Genomic DNA, 18,652 nt, shown 5'->3' with positions numbered 1-18,652 from the left:
AGTTTGGGCTTCGGGCGGGTGGGCTTGGCCTGTGGGGCCCTGGACGTCAGCGACCGGGCTGCAGGAGGGTTGGGCCTCGTGCGGGTGGTTTCAGTCCATATTACTTTTAATACTCTTCTCCAACATCATAATTCAAATTCTTCTACAGTTTTCTTTATTCATTGTCCAATTTTCAAATGCATATAAAGCTATTGAAAATAGCATGGCTTGGTTCAGACTCACCTTAATCCTTAAACTGACATCTTTGCTCTTGAACTCTCTAAAGAGGTCTTGTGTAGCAGATTTGCCTAGTGCAATACATTGTTTAATTTCTTGACTGCTGCTTCCATGAGTGTTGATAGTAGATCCAAATAAAATGAAGTCTTTGACAACTTCAATCTTTTTTCCGTTTATCATGATGTTATTTATTGGTCCACTGGTGAGGATTTTATTTCCTTTGCATTGAGGTGCATTCCATACTGAAGGCTGTAGTGTTTGATCTTCATCAGTAAGTATTTTATGTTGTCTGTGCTTTCAGCAAGCAAGGTTATATCATCTGCATATCGCAGATTGTTAATGATTCTCCATTCTAATGCCACGTACTTCTTCATATAATCCAGCTTCTTGAATTACTTGCCTAGCATAAAGATTGAATATGTATGGTGAAAGAAAAAAGCCTGACACACACCTTTCCACATTTTGAACCATTCATTGTCCCCTTGTTCTTGTTGAATGACTGTTTCTTGGTGTACATATAGGTTTCTCATATGCACATTTAAGTACTCTGAATGCTTATTCTCCACAATGTTGACCCTGTTTGTCATGATCCACACAGCCAAAAGTCTTAGCATAGCTGATAAAAGAGAGGTAAATGTCTTTCTGCTATTCTCTGCTTTCAGCCAAGATCCATCTTACTTCAGTGATGTCCCTTCTTCCATGTCCTCATCTAAATTCTGCTTGAACCTCTGGCATTTCCTTATTGCTATACTGTTGCTGCCATTTAAAAATTGTCTTTAGCAAACATTTTCTTGCATGTGATATTAATGATATTGCCTGATGATTTTCGTACTCTTCTGGGTCACCTGTCTTTGGAATGGGCAGAAATATGTATCTCTTATATATAATCAGTTGGCCAGGGAGCTGTCTTCCTAATTTCTTGGTATAGATGGATGAGTGAGCACCTCCAGTGCCACATCAGTTTGTTGAAAGATTTCAATTTGTAGTACATCAATTTCCGGAACCTTGCTCTTTGTCAGTGCCTTCAGTGCACTTTGGACTTCTTGGTGTGCTTTGAACACCAACCATTTCATTTTGGTATGGTGATTCTGTCTCTTTAGTTCGGAAATGTTGGAAATGAGATGCTTATAAGTGAAGAGTATGTGTATTTTATTATGTTTTTTCTCCAGGGTTAGAGGTTAGGTGAATGTCACATTTTTCTTCAAGTTTAGAAATTGGGAAGATGTTTGTTTAGTCTCAGAAGTAGTTCACAAAGGTTAATTAAGCTATGCTAGATAAAAGTCAAATGAAAGGTTGTTTACCACCCTCCTTCAGTTTATAAATTAATTTTTCTAAATATTTTTCTAATGAGTTAAAAAGAAGCTCTGGTAGTGTACTCATTACGAATTGGGCTGCTAACTTCAAGGTCAGCAATTCATAACTACCAGCATTCCGTGAGAGAGAGATGAGGCATTCTGCTCCTGTAAAGATTTACAGCCTCGGAAACCTTATTACAGGGTTGCTATGAGTTGGAACCGACTCCATGGCACTCCACCACCACCACTGACTTATATGTTTCTAGTCTTTCATAGGTATTATTAGAATGCCTCACAAAGATAGACTTGCTTCTATTTCTAATTTCATATTTATGATTAAACATAGTGTTTTCAAAGAATAAGCATGACTTAAATCTAGCGGGGTTTGAGAGGATCTTAGAAATATAAAGAACTAGGAGTGTCAAAAGTCTCCAGCGTTAGCAATGAATTTTTCTCTCTTGAGTTCTGTGAGCTTTTGCTTTATATGTGAGGGTGAGTCAGAAATGATCTGAACTCTGGTTATATTAAAATGCCCATCCATGTCTATGGCTGATGATAATATTGAGCATGAATGTGAAATGACTTTGTTGAATAGAGGAGTGACAGTGGATTCTGAGGGAAACCATTTGTAAAATCAGCCATGACTCTGCCTATGAAATCATCAGTGGCAGACTTGGGTTTCCAAAAGTGTGTGCAAGATGAGTACCAAAGCAACTCACAGAAGAGCATAAACAGAAGCGTTTGGACATCTGAAAGCGAAATTTGGACTGATATTTGAAGGAAGGTGAAAGTTTCTTTCAAAACAAAACAAAACAAAATCATTACTGGTAATGAGACATGGATTCATCACTATGAACCTGAGTGTAAACCGCAGAGTATGGAATGGAAACATCTTTAATCATCAACCAAGAAAAAGTTTGAAAGTCATCCTATTAGCTGGAAAATTGATGCTTATAGTTCTCTGGGATTCTGAAGGTCCAGTATTGGAACACTATCAGGGAAAATGTTCAACAATCAACAGTGCTCCTTACAGTGAAATGCTCACTGAAGAGCTGAAGCTGAAAACTAGGATTAAAAGCAGAGGACTGGTCTCCAAGGACATTGTGATCTTGCATGACAATGCATGTCCCCACACCTTTTCCCACTGTGGACACACTGCAAAAACTTCAGTTTGAGGTGTTAAAGCATCCTCCCTATAGTCCTCTTATTTCATCAGACATTCACCTGTTTGGTCCCTTGAAAGCAACTCTTTGAAGATGAACATTCATCTCTGATGAAGAAGTGAAGACAGCAGTGACTTGCAACTTAGCCTAAAACATTTTTTAGTAAGGGAATCCGAAAGTTTGTTACAGATGAACAAAGTGTATATAAAAGCAAGGAGATTATGTCAAAAAAAGATGTTTGTCTTTTCTAAAAATTGTTTAAAATAAATTGTACAGCCAGAGTGTGGATAATTTTTGTACTCTTCCTTAGATTTTGATACTCATTAGTTCGTACATATTTAGGACTGTTATTACTATTTGGATAATTGACCCTCTTATCATTGTGTAATTTCTTTGTTTAGCCTTATAATGTCACTTGTTTTGTTCTTTATAATGTTTCCTTGTTTTTGAAAATTACTATTGGTACTTGAGTAGGTTGTATTCTTTCAACATACTTATTCAATGTGTATGATTACTGATCAGATAATCCCAGGAGCTAGATTATATGAGGAAGAACATGGCATCAGCATTGGAGGAAGACTCATTAATAACCTGTGATTCACAGATGATACAACCCTGCTTACTGACAGTAAAGAGGACTTAACAATATTTACTGATGAAGATGAAAGACCACAGCCTTCAGTGTGTGGTGCATTGCAATTTAAGAAAACAAAAATCTTCACTACTTGACCTATAAATAACATCATAATAATTGGAGTTCTGTTGTGGTGCTATGGAATAAAGCACTGGATCATAAAGTAAGTTTGAGCCACAAGGTCAGTGGTTCAAACTCAACAACCACTCTTTGGAAACCCGATACAGGTTTGCTATGTGTTGGAACAGACTCAATGACACTTAACAACAACAACAATTGGAGAGAGATTGAAGTTGTCAAAGACTTCTTTTTGCTTGGTTGAAAGTGAAGAAGACTTAAAATATTAACTGGTGAAGATCAAAGAGCACAGCCTTCGGCATGGATTGCATCTCAGTGTCAAGAAAACAAAAATCCTCACCATTGGACCAGTAAATAACATACTTATCAACGGAGAAAAGATTAAAGTTGTCAAGGACTTCATTTTTCTTGGATCAACTATCAACACTCACGGAAGCAGCAAGTCAGGAAATCAAGGGACGTATTGAATTAGGCAAATCTGCTGCACAGGAACTTTTTAAAGTGTTGAAGAGCAAAGATGTCAGCTCGAAGACTAAGGTACACCTGACCCAAGCCTTGGTATTTTCAATAACCTCATATGGATGCGAAAGCTGGACAGTGAATAAGGAAGACCGTAGAAGAATTGATGCTTTTGAGTTATGATGTTGGAGGAGAATATTGAAAGTGCCATGAACTGCCAAAAGAACCAATAGATCTGTGTTGGAAGAAGTGCAGCCAGAGCGCTCCTTGGCCAAACTTCGTCTCTCATTACTTTGGACATATTGTCAGGAGGGACCAGTCACTGGAGAAGGAGATCATGTTTGCTAGGGTGTAGAGTCAGAAAAAAAGAGGAAGACCCCATGAGATGGATTGGCCAAGTGGCAACATCAGTGGGTTCAAGTGTGGCAACGATAATGAGGTTGGCCCACAATAGGGCAGTGTTTCATTCTGCTGTGCATAAGGTCACTATGAGTCGGTACCGAGTCGATGGCACCTTGCAGAAACACTAGTGGAAGCTGCAGTCAAGAAATGTAACGGCATACCGCATTAGACACATCTATTGTGCAAGACCTCTTTAAAATGTTCAAGAGTAAAGAATAAATAAGTCAGTTTGAGAACTAAAGTGTACTTAACCGAAACCATGGTACTTTCAGTATCAGTAGCCTCATATGCATGTGGAAATAAGATAGTCAATAAGGAAAGACTGCAGAGTAATTGATTCATTTGAATTATGGTATTAGAGAAGAATTATTAAAGGTATCATGGACTTCCAGAAGAAAAAAAATAACAAATTTGTGTTGGATGAAGTACAACCAGAATGCTTCATAGAAGCCAAGATGGCCAGACTTCCTCTTTCATACTTCAGACATAGTATCAGGAGGTTTCAGTCCCTGGAAAACCATCATGCTATGTAAAGTGGAGAGAGAGAGCAAAAACAAGACCTCCAGTGAATTAGCACAGTAGTAGCAGCAATGGGTTCAAATGTAGCAGCAATTTTCAGGATAGCACAGGACTGGGTGGTGTTGCATTCTGATGTACATAGGGTCTTTCTGAGTTGGAACCGACCTGATGGCACTTAACAACAACTCTGCCGGCTAACTTGCCAGCTGCTTCTTGAAAACTTTATACAGGGTTGCTATAAGTTGGATCTTACTTTATGACACTTTAATACTACAACTCTAGCTTATTATTTGATAGTGTTACCGTGTTGTATCTTTTCTCCATTCCTTTACATTTTGTTTAGAATTTATATTTACGGTATGTTTTTCATTGATAGCATGCAGTTGTGTGTTGCATTTATATCTACTCTGATAGTATTTGTTTTTTATTTAGTAAAACGTCTCCATTTCCTAGTGATTGTTGTTAAGTGCCGTCGAGTTGGGTTCTGACCCACAGCAACCATGTATAGGATTTCTAAGGATCATCAGATGAACTTGAACTGCAGACCTTCTGGTTCAAGTGGACTTTGCAGTCCAGCTCGTTAACCACAACAGCACCACACCCGGAGTTCCTAGTAATAGTGTTACAAAAAGTCCCACTAGTGAGTGTTATCTAAGAACAGCAATTCATCCTCTTGGTTCTGGAAGCTAGAATTCCCAACCGGGGCATCGACTCTAGGTGCAAAGGCCCTTCTTATTTGGTGACCCCAGGAGTTCCCTGGCATTGTTCAATGTTCCTTGACTTTATTCTTAGTCCCTGGTGCTTCTTGGTGTGTGTCTCCTCCTGAATGTTTGTCCCTGTTCTATTCCATTCCATTTACAGGTTACTATACCTGGTGTGGCACTGTGGGTTAATGTGCCAGACTGCAAAGCTGTTTGAACTGCAAGGTCGGTGGCTCAAGCTCACCAGCTGCTCCTCGGAAACCCTACCCAGGATCACTATGGGTCAGAACCGACTCAATGGCACTTAACAACAACATCAACATTCATAAGCCACTAGGTGGAGGCTGGGCTGCTAACCGAAAGTTCAGCAGTTCAAACTCACCAACCACTTCACAGGACTGCTTTTGTAAATCTTACAGCTTCGGAAACCCTGAGGAGCAGTTCTGCTCTGTTGTGTACGTACGGTTGCTGTGAGCTGGCAGTGGATTTACTCTTGTATGGCCTCATAGATGACAAAATAAAGCCACCACCTCCAAAACAGAGTCACATTTACAGGCACAAGCATCAAGACTTCAACATACATATTTTGGGGGAACACAGTTCAGTCTGTAGTAGTAAACTTAGACCACATAGAAAGTGATGCTTGATATAATTGAATTCTTATCTACCATATTTGTGTGTTTTTTCTTTTTGTTGAGTTTGTTTTTTGTTCCTTTATTTTTCTTCCCTCCTTTTCTGCCAACTCTGGTTTTAATGGAGAATTTACTGATTCTCCCCCGCCCCTCTTCTTTTTTTGTGAATTGAGTGAAGGTTTTCAGAGCAAATAATCAGTTTTACATTCAACAAATAATACACTCCGTTTCGTCTTGACGATTTGCAGTCCCTTCTGTTGCACATCACTTATCCCACTTCCTCCCTTTGTTTCTTGTTTGGTATTTCTACTTTTTGGCCCACCTTTCTGATTTATTTCCCTTAAATAAATGCTGCCCTTTTGATCTCTAATGGTTAACCATCCTATGGTGTGTGGACCTCACTGGTGATAAAGCCCCCACCCCCATACATGTCATCCCAACTATATACTTATCTATTACTTGACTGAAAATTGAGTCACAGGGCTAAGTTCAGTTAGAACTGAAAGGTGATTAAGGGCTAGAATTTTGGGGTTCCAAAAGGAACATGTCTCTATCTGTATGATTTCCTTTTATCATCCCTATTAGCTCTGGTAGCGTAGTGGTTACAAATCGGGCTGCGAACTGCAAGGCCAGCAGTTCAAAACTACCTGCTGCTCCACTGGAGAAAGATGAGGCTTTCTACTCCCGTAAGGATCGAAACCCTGTTCAGGGTCGCTGTGGGTCGGAACCCACTTGACAGCACTTAACAACAACAACAACATTAGCTTATCAGTTATATATTTAAAATTTTTAATTACAATTTTAGTAGTACCTTCATTTATTCCTTCTCCTTTGTTGTACTTTTCATTATGTAGAACCAAATTTCTGACTTGTATAATTGTTCTTCTCCTTGAAGAACTTTTCCCATGTCTTGTAAGGCAGGTCAGCTGACAATAAATTCCCTCAGTTTTTATTGCCTGAGAATGTTTTATGTCTATTCATTTTTGAAAGTTAATTTCAATGGGCATAATATTTTAGGTTGCCCCTGGTGTTGCACTGTAGGATCAGCACTGGTTGCCATCCACAAGGTTGGTAGTTCCAACCCACCGACCACTCTCAGAAACCCTGTACTGGGTCTCTATGAGTTGGAACCAACTACACAGCATACAACAATAACACAGTATTCTAAGGTAGTGTTTTGGTTTTTCTTTTTACGCTTTAAATATTTTGCTTAACTTTGTTTTTTTAATTGCATATTTCTGGTAAGTCATTTGTCATTTTTATTGTAGCAGATGGGTGTTTCCACCTTTATCCTGTTCTTCTTTGACTTCAAGAGTTTCTTGTTGCCTTTGATTTGTTATACAGCTTGGATAGGATATGCCTAATTTTGTTGGTATTTATCGTAAAGAAGTCCCATTGGCACTGTGGGTTACATGTTGGAATGCTAATTGCAAAGTTGCATTCCAGCTGCTTTGTGGGAGTAAGATGAGACTGTCTGTAAAGATTTACAGTTTCCAAAATCCTATACCCGGTCACTATGAGTCAAAATTGATTAGATTGAAGTGCGTGTTTTTATTTTGCTTTGTTTTTTGGTGTTTTAATTGGTGCTCTCTCTACTTCCTGGATCTGTGGTTTAGTGTTTGCATTAATTTTGAAAAGTTCATAGCTAGTACTTTTTCAAATATTTCTTCAGTTACCACATTGTTCTACAAATAACACACATGTTAATACATTTTATTTTGTCAATGGTGCCCTTCTCCAAGGTATTTTATTTTGCTTTAAAACAACTTTTTTTTTTTTTTTTTAAGTATGACTTACGTAGGAGAATACTTTGGGGAAGAGCATGGAAGGAAAAAATGCATAATGTGCCCAGTATTTGTGTCAAAATACAGAAATTACTCTTCCTTTTCTACTATAAATATTCTAATTATGTGTGTTATTCTTGTTGCAATTGTTCCTCTAGAATATTCTGTTTTTTAATTTTCCTCATTTCTTTGTATTTCTCTTTGCGTTTCATTTTGGGAAGTTTCTATTGATTTATTTTCATTCTCACTGATTCTTTCCTAGGCCTTTTCTAGACTACTGATGAACCAATCATACATACATTTTTAAAAATTTTATCTCTGCTGCAGTGATTCTTGATTGTTGTTTTAACTTATTAATCATGTTGTTGTTTTTGTGTGCTTAAATTGATTCCAACTGAAGCAATTCTATATGACAGAGTACAGTTACCCTCTAGGGTTTCTTAGGGGGGAAAATCTCACCCGAGCAGATTGCCAGGTCTTTTCTCCCTTGAAACCACTGATGGGTTTGAACCATTCATCTTTCAGTTAGCAGCCAAATCTTAACCAGTGTATCACCAAGGCTCCATATAGTAATCATGTTGTTGTTGTTAAGTGCCGTCGAGTCGGTTTTGACCCATAGCGACCCTGTACAGGGTTTCCGAGGGTGTAAATCTTTACGGGAGTAGAAAGCCTGATCTTTCTCCCGCGGAGCAGCTGGTAGTTTCGAACCACTGACCTTAAGGTTCGCAGCCCGATTCGTAACCACTACGCTACCAGAGCTCCTTATATATATATATTAATCATAATACTTTTAAATTCCATCACTTCTGTCACATCTGAGTGTTAGTTCTGATGCTTGGTTTTCTTTAGTTTTTTGTTTCAGCATGCATTAAAATATTTTGTTGAAGTCTGGACGTGTTACATAGGAATGGAGGTAAACAGGCCTTCATTATAAGGATTTTTGTTAATCTGGCTAGATCTTGTTGTTATTAAGTGGCTTCGAGTAGGTTCCGACTCATAAAGACCTTGAATTGGTTTCCATGGCTTGAAATCTTTGCGGAATCAGAAAGACTCATCTGTCTTCCACGGAATGATTGGTGGGCTCGAACTTCCAACCTTATGGTTTGCAGCCAGTGCTTATCCTATGGAACCACTGTGCTCTTCAGCTAGATGATGTTGTTGTTGATAGGTGCCATTGATTCGGTACTCACTCATAGCAGCATTATGGACAACAGAATGAAACACACTGCCCAGTCCTGGGCTAACCTCACAATCGTTGCTATGTTTGAACCCAATTATGCTGCCACTGTGCCAATCCATCTTGTTGGGGGTCTTTTTTCTTTTTCTCAAACCTTCTACTTTACCAAACACGATATCTTTCTCCAGTGACTGGTCCCTCCTGACAATATGTCCGAAGTATGAGAGATGAAGTTTGGCCATCCTGGCTTCAATACTTAGTGTGGCACTGTGGATTAAAGCACTGGATTCATCAGCCATTCCTTGGAAACTCTATACAGGGTTCCTATGAGTTGGAACTGACTCCATGGCAAACAACCATACTCAATGTAATTGTGGGTGCTTGTTGTAGTTAGTTGTCCTTGAATCAACTCATGTTGTCCCCATGTACAACAGAGTGGAATGCTCCCTGGGCCTGCACCATATTCATGATGGTTGGTGTGCTGAGTCTGTTGTTGCTACTGTGTATTTTGAGGGTCTTTCTACCTAGGGAGTCATCTTCCAGCACTATATTGGACAATGCTGTGTTGTGAACTATCAGGTTTTCCTTGGCTAATTTCCACAAGTAGTCTGCCAGGCCTTTCTTTCAACTTATGTGGCACTGTAGGATCAGCACTGGACTGCAAACCATAAGGTCAGCAGTTCAAACCCACCAGCCACTCTTCGGAAACCCTATACAGGGGCGCTGTGAGTTGGAACTGACTTAACAGCACTTAACAACAATGACTAGAAGTTCTATTGAAACCTGTCCACCATGGGTGACCATGCTGGTATTTGAAATACTTTTGGCATAGCTTCTAGCATCATAGCTAAAGGCAAACCCCTACAGTAGACATGGATGGGTGGCGGGTCTGTACTTTTGAAATGTGTAATATTTACTATAGCTGTAGGTACTGTTGTATGTATGCTGTTGAGATTCAGAGCCAGAGGGACCTGCTAGGACAAGTGGAACTGCCCCATTGGATTTCTGATGCTGCAGTCTTTATGGTTATGAGTGCAGAGGTTAAGTGTCCCTGGTGGTTTTGAATTGCTGAGCTTTTGTTTGCACCAAACATTTAACCAATGCATCACCAAATCTCCTTATAGATGCTTCCTGTTGATACTGAGTTGATTCTACCTCATAGTGACCTCATTAGATTGAGTAGAACTACCCCAAATGGTTCCCAAGTTTGTAAATCTTTACAAGATTGCCACATATTTCTTCACTAGAGTGGTGGTGGTTTGTACTGGTTGGTAGATTCGAATCACCAACATTTCACTTAGTAGCTGGGTGCTTAACCACTGCGTCACCAAGGATTGCTGTTGTTGCTGTTGTTGTTAAGTACTGTCGAATCGGTTCTGACCCATAGTGACCCTGTACAGCACGTGGTGAGCTTGAACCACCACCTTGCGGTTCAAACTGACTTTGCCGCCCAGCTGTTAACCCACAGTGCCACATTGGTACTCCGCACAGCTAAGGATGGAGACATTAAATTTCTTAGTCGAGGCTTGAATTTTTTCTTCAGTTCCCCCAGCTTGAGAAATCTTGACTGTGTTCTTCCCTTTTGGTTTGCTAATTCCAAATCTTTGCGTATTTTATTATAGTATTTGGTTTTATCTTCTCGAGCTGACCTTTGAAGTTTTCTGTTCAGCTCTTGGACCTCTTCAATTCTTCCATTCGCTTTAGCTTCTCTACACTGGAGAGCAAATTTCAGAGTCTCCTCTGACATCCATTTTGACCTTTTCCTTCTTTCTTGTCTTCTTAATGACTTTTTGCTCTCTTCTTGTATGATGTTCTTGATGTCACCCCATAACTCTTCTGGTCTTCAGTCTTTAGTGTTTTATGTATCAAATCTGTTCTTCAGATAATCTCTAAATTCAGGTGGGATAAATTCAAGGTCATATTTTGGCTCTCGTGGACATGTTTTCATTTTCTTCAGTTTCAGTTTGAATTTGCATATCAGTAATTGATGGTCTTTTCCACAGTCTGCCCCTGGCCTTGTTTTCACTGATGATATGGATGGAGCTTTTCCATTGTCTCTTTCCACAGATGTAGTCAATTTGATTTCTATATGTTCCATCTGGCGAGGTCCATGTGTATAGTCATTTGTTATGCTGTCTAAAGAAGGTATTTGAAATAAACAAATCATTTGTCTTGCAGAAATCTATCATTTATTCTCCAGCATCATGTCTATCAGCAAGTCCAAATTTTTCAACCACTGGTCCTTCCTCTTTGCTCCCTACTTTTGCATTCCAATCACCAGTAATGAGCAATACATCTTGATTGCATGTTTGATTTTAGATTGAAGAAGTTGGTAGAATTCTTCTCTTTCATCTTCACTGGCTTTAGTGGTTGGTGCACTAGGTGGGGTAAAATTCTGGTAAAGTCTATTTGCCTTGGTTATGGAGACTGCTTTTGGGCTGTTGTTGTTGTTGTTAAGTACCATGGAGTCGATACTGACTCATAGTGAGCCTGCACATGGTTTCTGAGGCTGCAAATCTTTATGGGAGCAGAAAGCCTCATCTTTCTCCTGTGGAACAGCTGGTAGTTTCAAACTGCCAGCCTTGAGGTTAGCAGCCCGATTCATAATCACTACACTACCAGAGCTGCTTTGGGCTATATAGCTCGATTTCTGTGCCTTTTCCTAGCTCAGAATCTGGAGAGGATCTTTTGGTTGCTCCCACGTGGTGAGGTTCCTGGAGGTTAATCACAGATAAGTTTCTCCCTTAACTGCAATCCTCAGGAGTTTCTTGCTCTCCTGCTCATCCATTTTCCGCCTTCAGCAAGTCATCAAAATGACCATTTAAGTGTTCTTGCCAGTTTGAACCTCCACTGGCTTCAGCTCCAGGCAAGCAGAGCTCCACTGTGACTCCTGAGTCTTCAGATTGCAGGGTGGTGATTTGCCCAGCAATGACAAATCTCTGCAAAGTCATTATCAGATCTGCTGTTCCTTGTTGTAAAGATGGGAGTGTTGACTCCCAGACTGTTTACAGTCTGGAGTTGAAACCTTGATTTTTTATTTAAATTTAGCATAATTTTTATTGTCATATATATGAGTGCATGACTATGCGAAATAAAAAACAAAATCAAGGTTTCAACTCCAGACTGTAAATTGTCATATATATTAGTACACAGGAATCCTGGTGTGGTGCTGTGAGGTAATGCGTCAGACTGCAAAGTTGTTTGAACTGCAAGGTCAGTAGTTCAAGCTTACCAGCTGCTCTTTGGAAACCCTCCCTACACAGGGTCGCTATGGGTCAGAGTCGACTCGGCGGCACTAACAACAACAACAAATATTAGTATACCTAGATGTAACTTTTAACAACTGTGTATTGTTTCATATATGGTTCTACCATTCATTCATTAAGGTCCTAGGCCAATTTCAATTTTTTCATTATGTGAAAATGGTCTACTAACTTCACAAGGTTAATCAGCCATCAGCAGCCCAAGGCTGATTCCTGTGAAATGGAGGTGAGAAGTGCCTCTTCTTTTTAACCTTTTCACCAATTCTGATATCACCTGTCCCCCCCACAGCTCTCTACTTCTCTGCTGGGGTCCCTAATTGTCATTGCTGTGGCCATATTCACAGAGTCTATTAGGGAAGTGACTGATTACCACTCAGGATCAGGGTCTTCCTTTTAAACATAAAAGTATCTCTTCCACCCACCTGTTACTAGGACTGAGGAGTACATGGAATCGTCTGAAATGTTTTGAAACACTAAATATATAGAGTAATTCTGTAGATATATATGTATATAACCCCCCCCCCCCAATAGCATATAGTCTCCTTTGAAAGCTTGGAGATCCCTTAGACAATACTGATTTGAAGTTTTAAGGGATAAATCCTGTACTAAACTGTAGGTTGTGAGCTTCAGGTACAGACTGTTAATAATATAAAATGTTGGCTAATATCTAAAATTTTATACGTTACATCAAATTTGAATTTTGTTTCGGAGATTTCCAAGACAATAGATGCCAACACATAATAAGCTATCTGAATATATTTCATGGTGGATTTCAACAAGTGCATGAAAAAGTTCCAAGATCTTTTCATTCCATTTTCCATGAATTTTTTGAAGCCCCTCTTTGAATGTATATGTGTGTTTATGTGTCTATATTTAGATAATGTACACAGTTTTCAAGGATGATAGAAGCTGAACAGTTTTGAACTGAGCTGTTTTTATTTTTCCTTGTTATTTAGTAGTTTAACTCTCATCAGTTCTTTGGCAATGTGTCCAAGCACTCTTTCCTTAAGATTGAGCACTTTAGAACACATAGCATGCTCAGTGCTGGGAAGGCACTGACAGAGCTCTGGACAGATTCTGCCTCATCTCCCGCCCATGGTGAGTCACATCATGTCCTCTTTTTGCAGTCAAGCTAGAGTGCGTAGCATATGGTTGTAGCCAAATATGGAAGTCATTCAAAATTCTCCAGAACAAACATGTTTAAGATGATCATTTTTCTTACAGATTTAAAAATCACTAGGCAGATACTTAGCAGATAAAACCCTAACTTTGCTGCAGTCCTTCATTTCTTAAGAAAATGGCATCCTAGTTCATATAGTTATACAGATAAATTAAAAATTAATCTTCAGGTTAGGACTGCTTATCTGCAAATTAAAAAGGAAATTGCCTTTTTTTCCTAATTCAGAACATCCATAATGTCCTCCCAGCCTGACTGGTTTCTTTTGTAAGACATCCTGTTTTTGTATCTGAAATTAGCTAATTGCTGGCATAGTTTAGAGTACGGGTTGAGAAGGGCTGGTGATGCTTTTTAAAAGCTTATTGATTCAAGATTAAACTCTTAATCCAAAGTGGTTTTTGTTTGTTTTGTTACAAACTTTTTCTTTTTCAACTCCAGAAAGGGATTTGTTTTATATTATGATTCATTAAACAAAGACATTTGCTCACATCACACCAGAACTAAACTAGTTGGTGGCAAGCTGACTCTGACAGTTCTACTCTGACTACATGGACTCTCACTTTATAGGATTTCCAATGACATGCTCTTTCAGAAGTAAATTGCCAGGCCTTTCTTCTGAGGTACGTCTGAGTGGATTCAAACGACCAATCATTTAGTTAGTAGCCCAGTGTTTAACATTTTATGCCACATCTGACACACATACATCATTCTATAAGAAAAACTTCACAGATCAATAGATATCTTTATCAGATGCTATATAATCTAATATTCTGTTTGTTTTTGAAATGTTCACCATGATTCATTAATGTGTTTTATCAAAGGGTTTCAACCTACAGTTAAAAAAAAAAAAATTAAATCAAGGGTATCTTATCATTCAATTTGCATGCTTTAAAACTGCAACAGAAAGTAAACAAACTCTTTAGTAACTACCCAGTGTATATTCTTCATGTAGAAAAAGTTTTTTGAATGTATATGTTGGAGATATCTGTATGTATATATGTGAGTGTGTTTTTATAGGAAACTCCTATAGTATATTTATAGATAAATTTGTGGACTTACTTTTTTGTTTTGATCAAGTATTTCGAAGTTAGGGTGAATGTTCTGTTCCTTCATTCTTTTTACATATGCTCAGTTGTTAATGAACATATTAATAGTAAGATTTGTGATCTCTTTTCTTATTGAATTTGATCTAACTTAATTGGAAACATATATGTTCCTTGTCCAGTTAATACTAATAATGTATACAAATTATGGCCGTTCCAATAAAGACATAAATAATTTAGTGTTGTGATATATCATTTGTCATTATAGGAGATTTATCAAATACAATTTTGCCTTTACCTTTTCTGTTTAAAGTAGAAAAAAGTCTTTTAGACAGAATATTCCATATTTCAGATTGTATGTAATTTCTGAAGAAGATGTCATTTTGACAGTTTGTATATTAACATCTTCCTGCAGAATTAGAAGTGCTTATCACCAGCCAGCCAAGATGAATATGGTGAAAAGGATCATGGGGCGGCCGAGGCAGGAGGAGTGCAGCCCGCAAGACAATGCCTTAGGACTGATGCATCTCCGTCGTCTCTTCACTGAGTTGTGCCATCCTCCCCGGCACATGACTCAGAAGGAACAAGAAGAGAAACTGTACATGATGCTGCCAGTGTTTAACAGGGTAAGTCCAGATTGTCAAGCACAGGCCTTCCAGGAAGTTAGTAGTCTCTGGTAGAAAAAATTAATAGGGTGTGGTGCTGTGGGTAAATGCACCAGACTGCAAAGCCGTTTGAACTACAAGGTCAGTGGTTCAGGCTCACCAGCTGTTCCTCAGAAGCAGGGTCGCTATAGGTTGGAACTGACTCGACAGCACTTAACAATAACAACAACAGCATTAGTTAGTCTGTTTTAGTGTTGGAGTCCTGGTATGGTGCTGTGGGATAAAGAGCTTGACCACAAGGTTAGGTTGAACGTCAGGGTCGGTGGTTCAAACTCACCAGCCACCCCTTTAGAAACCCTATACAGGGTTGCAATGAGTTGGAACCAACTTAACGGCATTTACTAGCAACATTAGTCCTTAAGAAGCTTGCTGCTTTCATACCCCCCTTTTAATGGGCGACGAAGTACTATGACTCCCTGTGAGACTTGGCCAAAATGAATTGCACTTAGTGACACCTTCATTTTTCACAAGTAAAATGAACAAGTATAAAGTGTTCCTTCTAATGGTTAAGTTTAGAGAGGGAAAAACATTTGTGTTACTTGTGTTAATCGTTTGAAGTGACAGTTTATTGCACCAAAATGATGTGTGACTGCCTATGTCTTTGTACATTTTAAGGAATTATTTTAGTTTGCTTTGTCTGGCTGGTTTTTTTCCCCCTTTTTGTTTATAAGAGATTCTGTAAGAAGATAGTTATAAACCATGTTGTTGTTATAGCTAAGTTCCAGCGAGTTGGTTCCGACTTATAGTAACCCTCTATAGTGTTTTTGACGTGCAGCTAGTGGGTTTGAACAGCTACTTTTGCGGTTAGCAGGCCAGTGTTATCCTACGGTGCTGCACCAGTACTACTATAAGTCACAGGGAGTCTAAATGGGCTTGATTACATATAACAAACCTGTTGGCTTTTTGTTTTTGTTTAAAATTTCTTACTCCTTTCAAAGGTATAAATGTAGGTACTTTTTTTTTAATCATAAGAGTTTTTTTTTTTTTTTTAATTTCAAGTTACTATTCATTTTTATTTATTTTTCTTTAAGTCTTTATTGTGGTTTGAGTGAAAGTTTACAGGGCAGACGATCAGTTTTACATTCAACAAGTCATAAAACTTGTTTCATCACAATGATTACATCTACCTCCATGTACCATCAGTTAACAGTATTCTTCTCTATTCACTTTAGCTCTTTTTTTTTTTTTTTTTTTTTAAAGTTACTCAGGCATATATAATAATTTCCACCACCAAAGGGCACATTCTCCAAGTCTGCCTCCTGGCCACCAGCTCTCAGTCCTTCTCTTCCCATGAATCTAGAGTCCTCAGCCACTCCCCCTCTCCATGTCCCCATTTCTGCCTCCATCTCTGGTGTCGCTGCTTCTCTGGATAAGGTCCCACATTCCACTCGTGCTCTTCTCCCTTGGTGATCCTAGGGTCCTTTGTTTCTGGACTATAAGATTAACTACTCCCCCATTTTTGTTACAAAACTTCTGCTTTTACAATAGCGACACTTGCAATTAGTCATGACAGCAATTACTCACTATTGAATTATAAGAATTTTATCCTCATCTCTTTTAACCAGACCCAACAAGACAAGACGAAAAATACTCACTGGGGACTCTTTCTTCCTGCACACATTCTTAAACTAAACACCCTATTGAAACCTTGTAAGCCAGTCTCTTTGTGCCTTTATCACCCCCTCATTTTAGGAAGCCAGTGTCTTAAGTTGCCCATCCCTATCTATTCTGTATACAGAGGGGAGATAGCATCAATACTTGATGTGAAGACTCCTTTCCTCTCTGTTGATATTTAGAGTTACTACCGCCATGAGTATACGTCAAGTTCATCAAATTATAGCAATTTACCCTTGTTTCCTTTATCAAAAATTGTATGTTTTTAAAAAAAATCTTCCTCTAGTTGAGTTCAGATTATCAAGCCATTGAGGCTAGGTCAAATGGGTACTATCTGCAAGTTTGGGTGTTCTTATGCATCTCCCCTCACTTCATATCAGCTGGATGCTTCACTCTCAGCTCTAGCCCTCTGTGGCTGTGTCCTTGTCCATGGGCTCAGACGTTCCCCGGTCTCACCACACTTTGGACCAGCAGCCCTTCCTCTTCTCTCTCTCATCTCCAGGTCAACGGGAGTCAATGGACCGTGGTTGAACTCAGCCCATTTCTTCATTGCTGCCTTTCCTCCTCTTCCACTCGCCAGTAGACCAACGTGCTCGTCAGCAAGCTTACATACCTGCTCATGTGTTCCCTTAGAGTTTCAGCCTTAGAGGGGGGTTTGTCTTGAAGGAACTTTATTGCTTGCCTTGATGGCTTCCTGGTGAACAGCTTGCTTATTCTTATAGTAGCCAGTCATATTCCATTTTTGTCTCTGAGTTTTTCCTGATGATCTTTCTTTGAAGATGCATCTTCTGTCACTCTAGCTGTTCCAGGCTTGTCTGCTTGTCCTTTCTAGTGAGCATGCCCCACCTCAGAAGGCTCCGGATTCCACCTAAGGTCCTATACTCTCTTGCATTTCACTGGACAAGTTCTAGAACCCCTTTTAGGTATTCCAGTCAGTTATAGGCTGAAGAAGGGCTTACAAGTTTTCTGTAATCATGTTTCCCGACATTCATTTCTGTCCCAATCAAGTGTCTATTTTACAATAGTAGGGAAGGGAAAAGGAGCTCTGGTTAGCGTAGTGGTTACGAATCGGACTGTGAACCCAAGGTTAGTAGTTTGAAACTACCAGCTATTCCGTGGGAGAAAGACGAGGCTCTCTGCTCACATAAAGATCTACAGCCTCGTAAACCCTGTATAGGGTCTCTATGAGTTGGAACTGACTCCACGGCTCTTAACAACAACAACAACAGGGAAGGGAAACCAATATTCCTAAGACAGTCAAGCATATTAGCATTATTTCCCCTCTTCAAACTATGCCTAGATCCCTGTATCACAGAGCCCTGTTGTTCCAAGATTGAGCATGCATCTGTTTACCTCTGTCCCACCTAGCCCATGCAAAACTGTCTTCGTGTTCCCCTATCTACCTTGTTCTTCCACCTCCTCCCCCTTCCTGTATTGCCCTCCCCAACACCCGAACTATGATGCTTCTGCCCTTACCCTGTGCTCTATTGTTGCCTTCCTCCACCTCCTCCTAAATCCCTCACCCCAACTCCACTGTTATGGTTATTTTGTATTCCATTAACTTTTCCCTCCATTTAAGACAGCCTATTTTATCCTGTAATCTACCTGACCTTCTTACCACCTGGATCTCTGTTCCTCTGCGTTTACTTTCTTTCACATTGTAATTGTTTTGTCATAGACTGACCTCCCAGATCCTCTGAATTTGTTCTTAATAGTTTTGTTCTGTTCTTGACTCTTCCATTTGTCAATTGAGTTCTGGGTGATGCTGCTACATACATCAATCTCTGGTTGTTGTCTGTTCTTGTTTGTTGTCAGTCCACAGAATTCCCT

The 18,652-nt window shown here is 39.3% G+C and overlaps 1 protein-coding gene across 2 annotated transcripts in view; it reads left to right on the top strand.

The window, feature by feature from the left end:
* The first annotated feature begins 14,957 nt into the window (after positions 1-14,957).
* Positions 14,958-18,652, top strand: part of WDFY3 (WD repeat and FYVE domain containing 3) — a 255,203-nt gene continuing 251,508 nt past the window's right edge. The window contains exon 1 of one of the 2 annotated variants that reach the window (XM_006867730.1): positions 14,958-15,169. In XM_006867730.1, the coding sequence (XP_006867792.1) occupies positions 14,990-15,169 (180 nt within the window). In that variant the 5' untranslated portion in view covers positions 14,958-14,989. The remainder of the gene's footprint in view (positions 15,170-18,652) is intronic. The other variant, XM_006867731.1, reaches the window with a different exon arrangement.

This window comes from Chrysochloris asiatica, unplaced genomic scaffold, assembly GCF_000296735.1.
Source record: "Chrysochloris asiatica unplaced genomic scaffold, ChrAsi1.0 scaffold00109, whole genome shotgun sequence".
NCBI lineage: Eukaryota > Metazoa > Chordata > Mammalia > Afrosoricida > Chrysochloridae > Chrysochloris > Chrysochloris asiatica.
The sequence above is the reverse complement of the archived record's forward strand: the minus strand, read 5'-3'. Positions and strand labels throughout refer to the sequence as shown.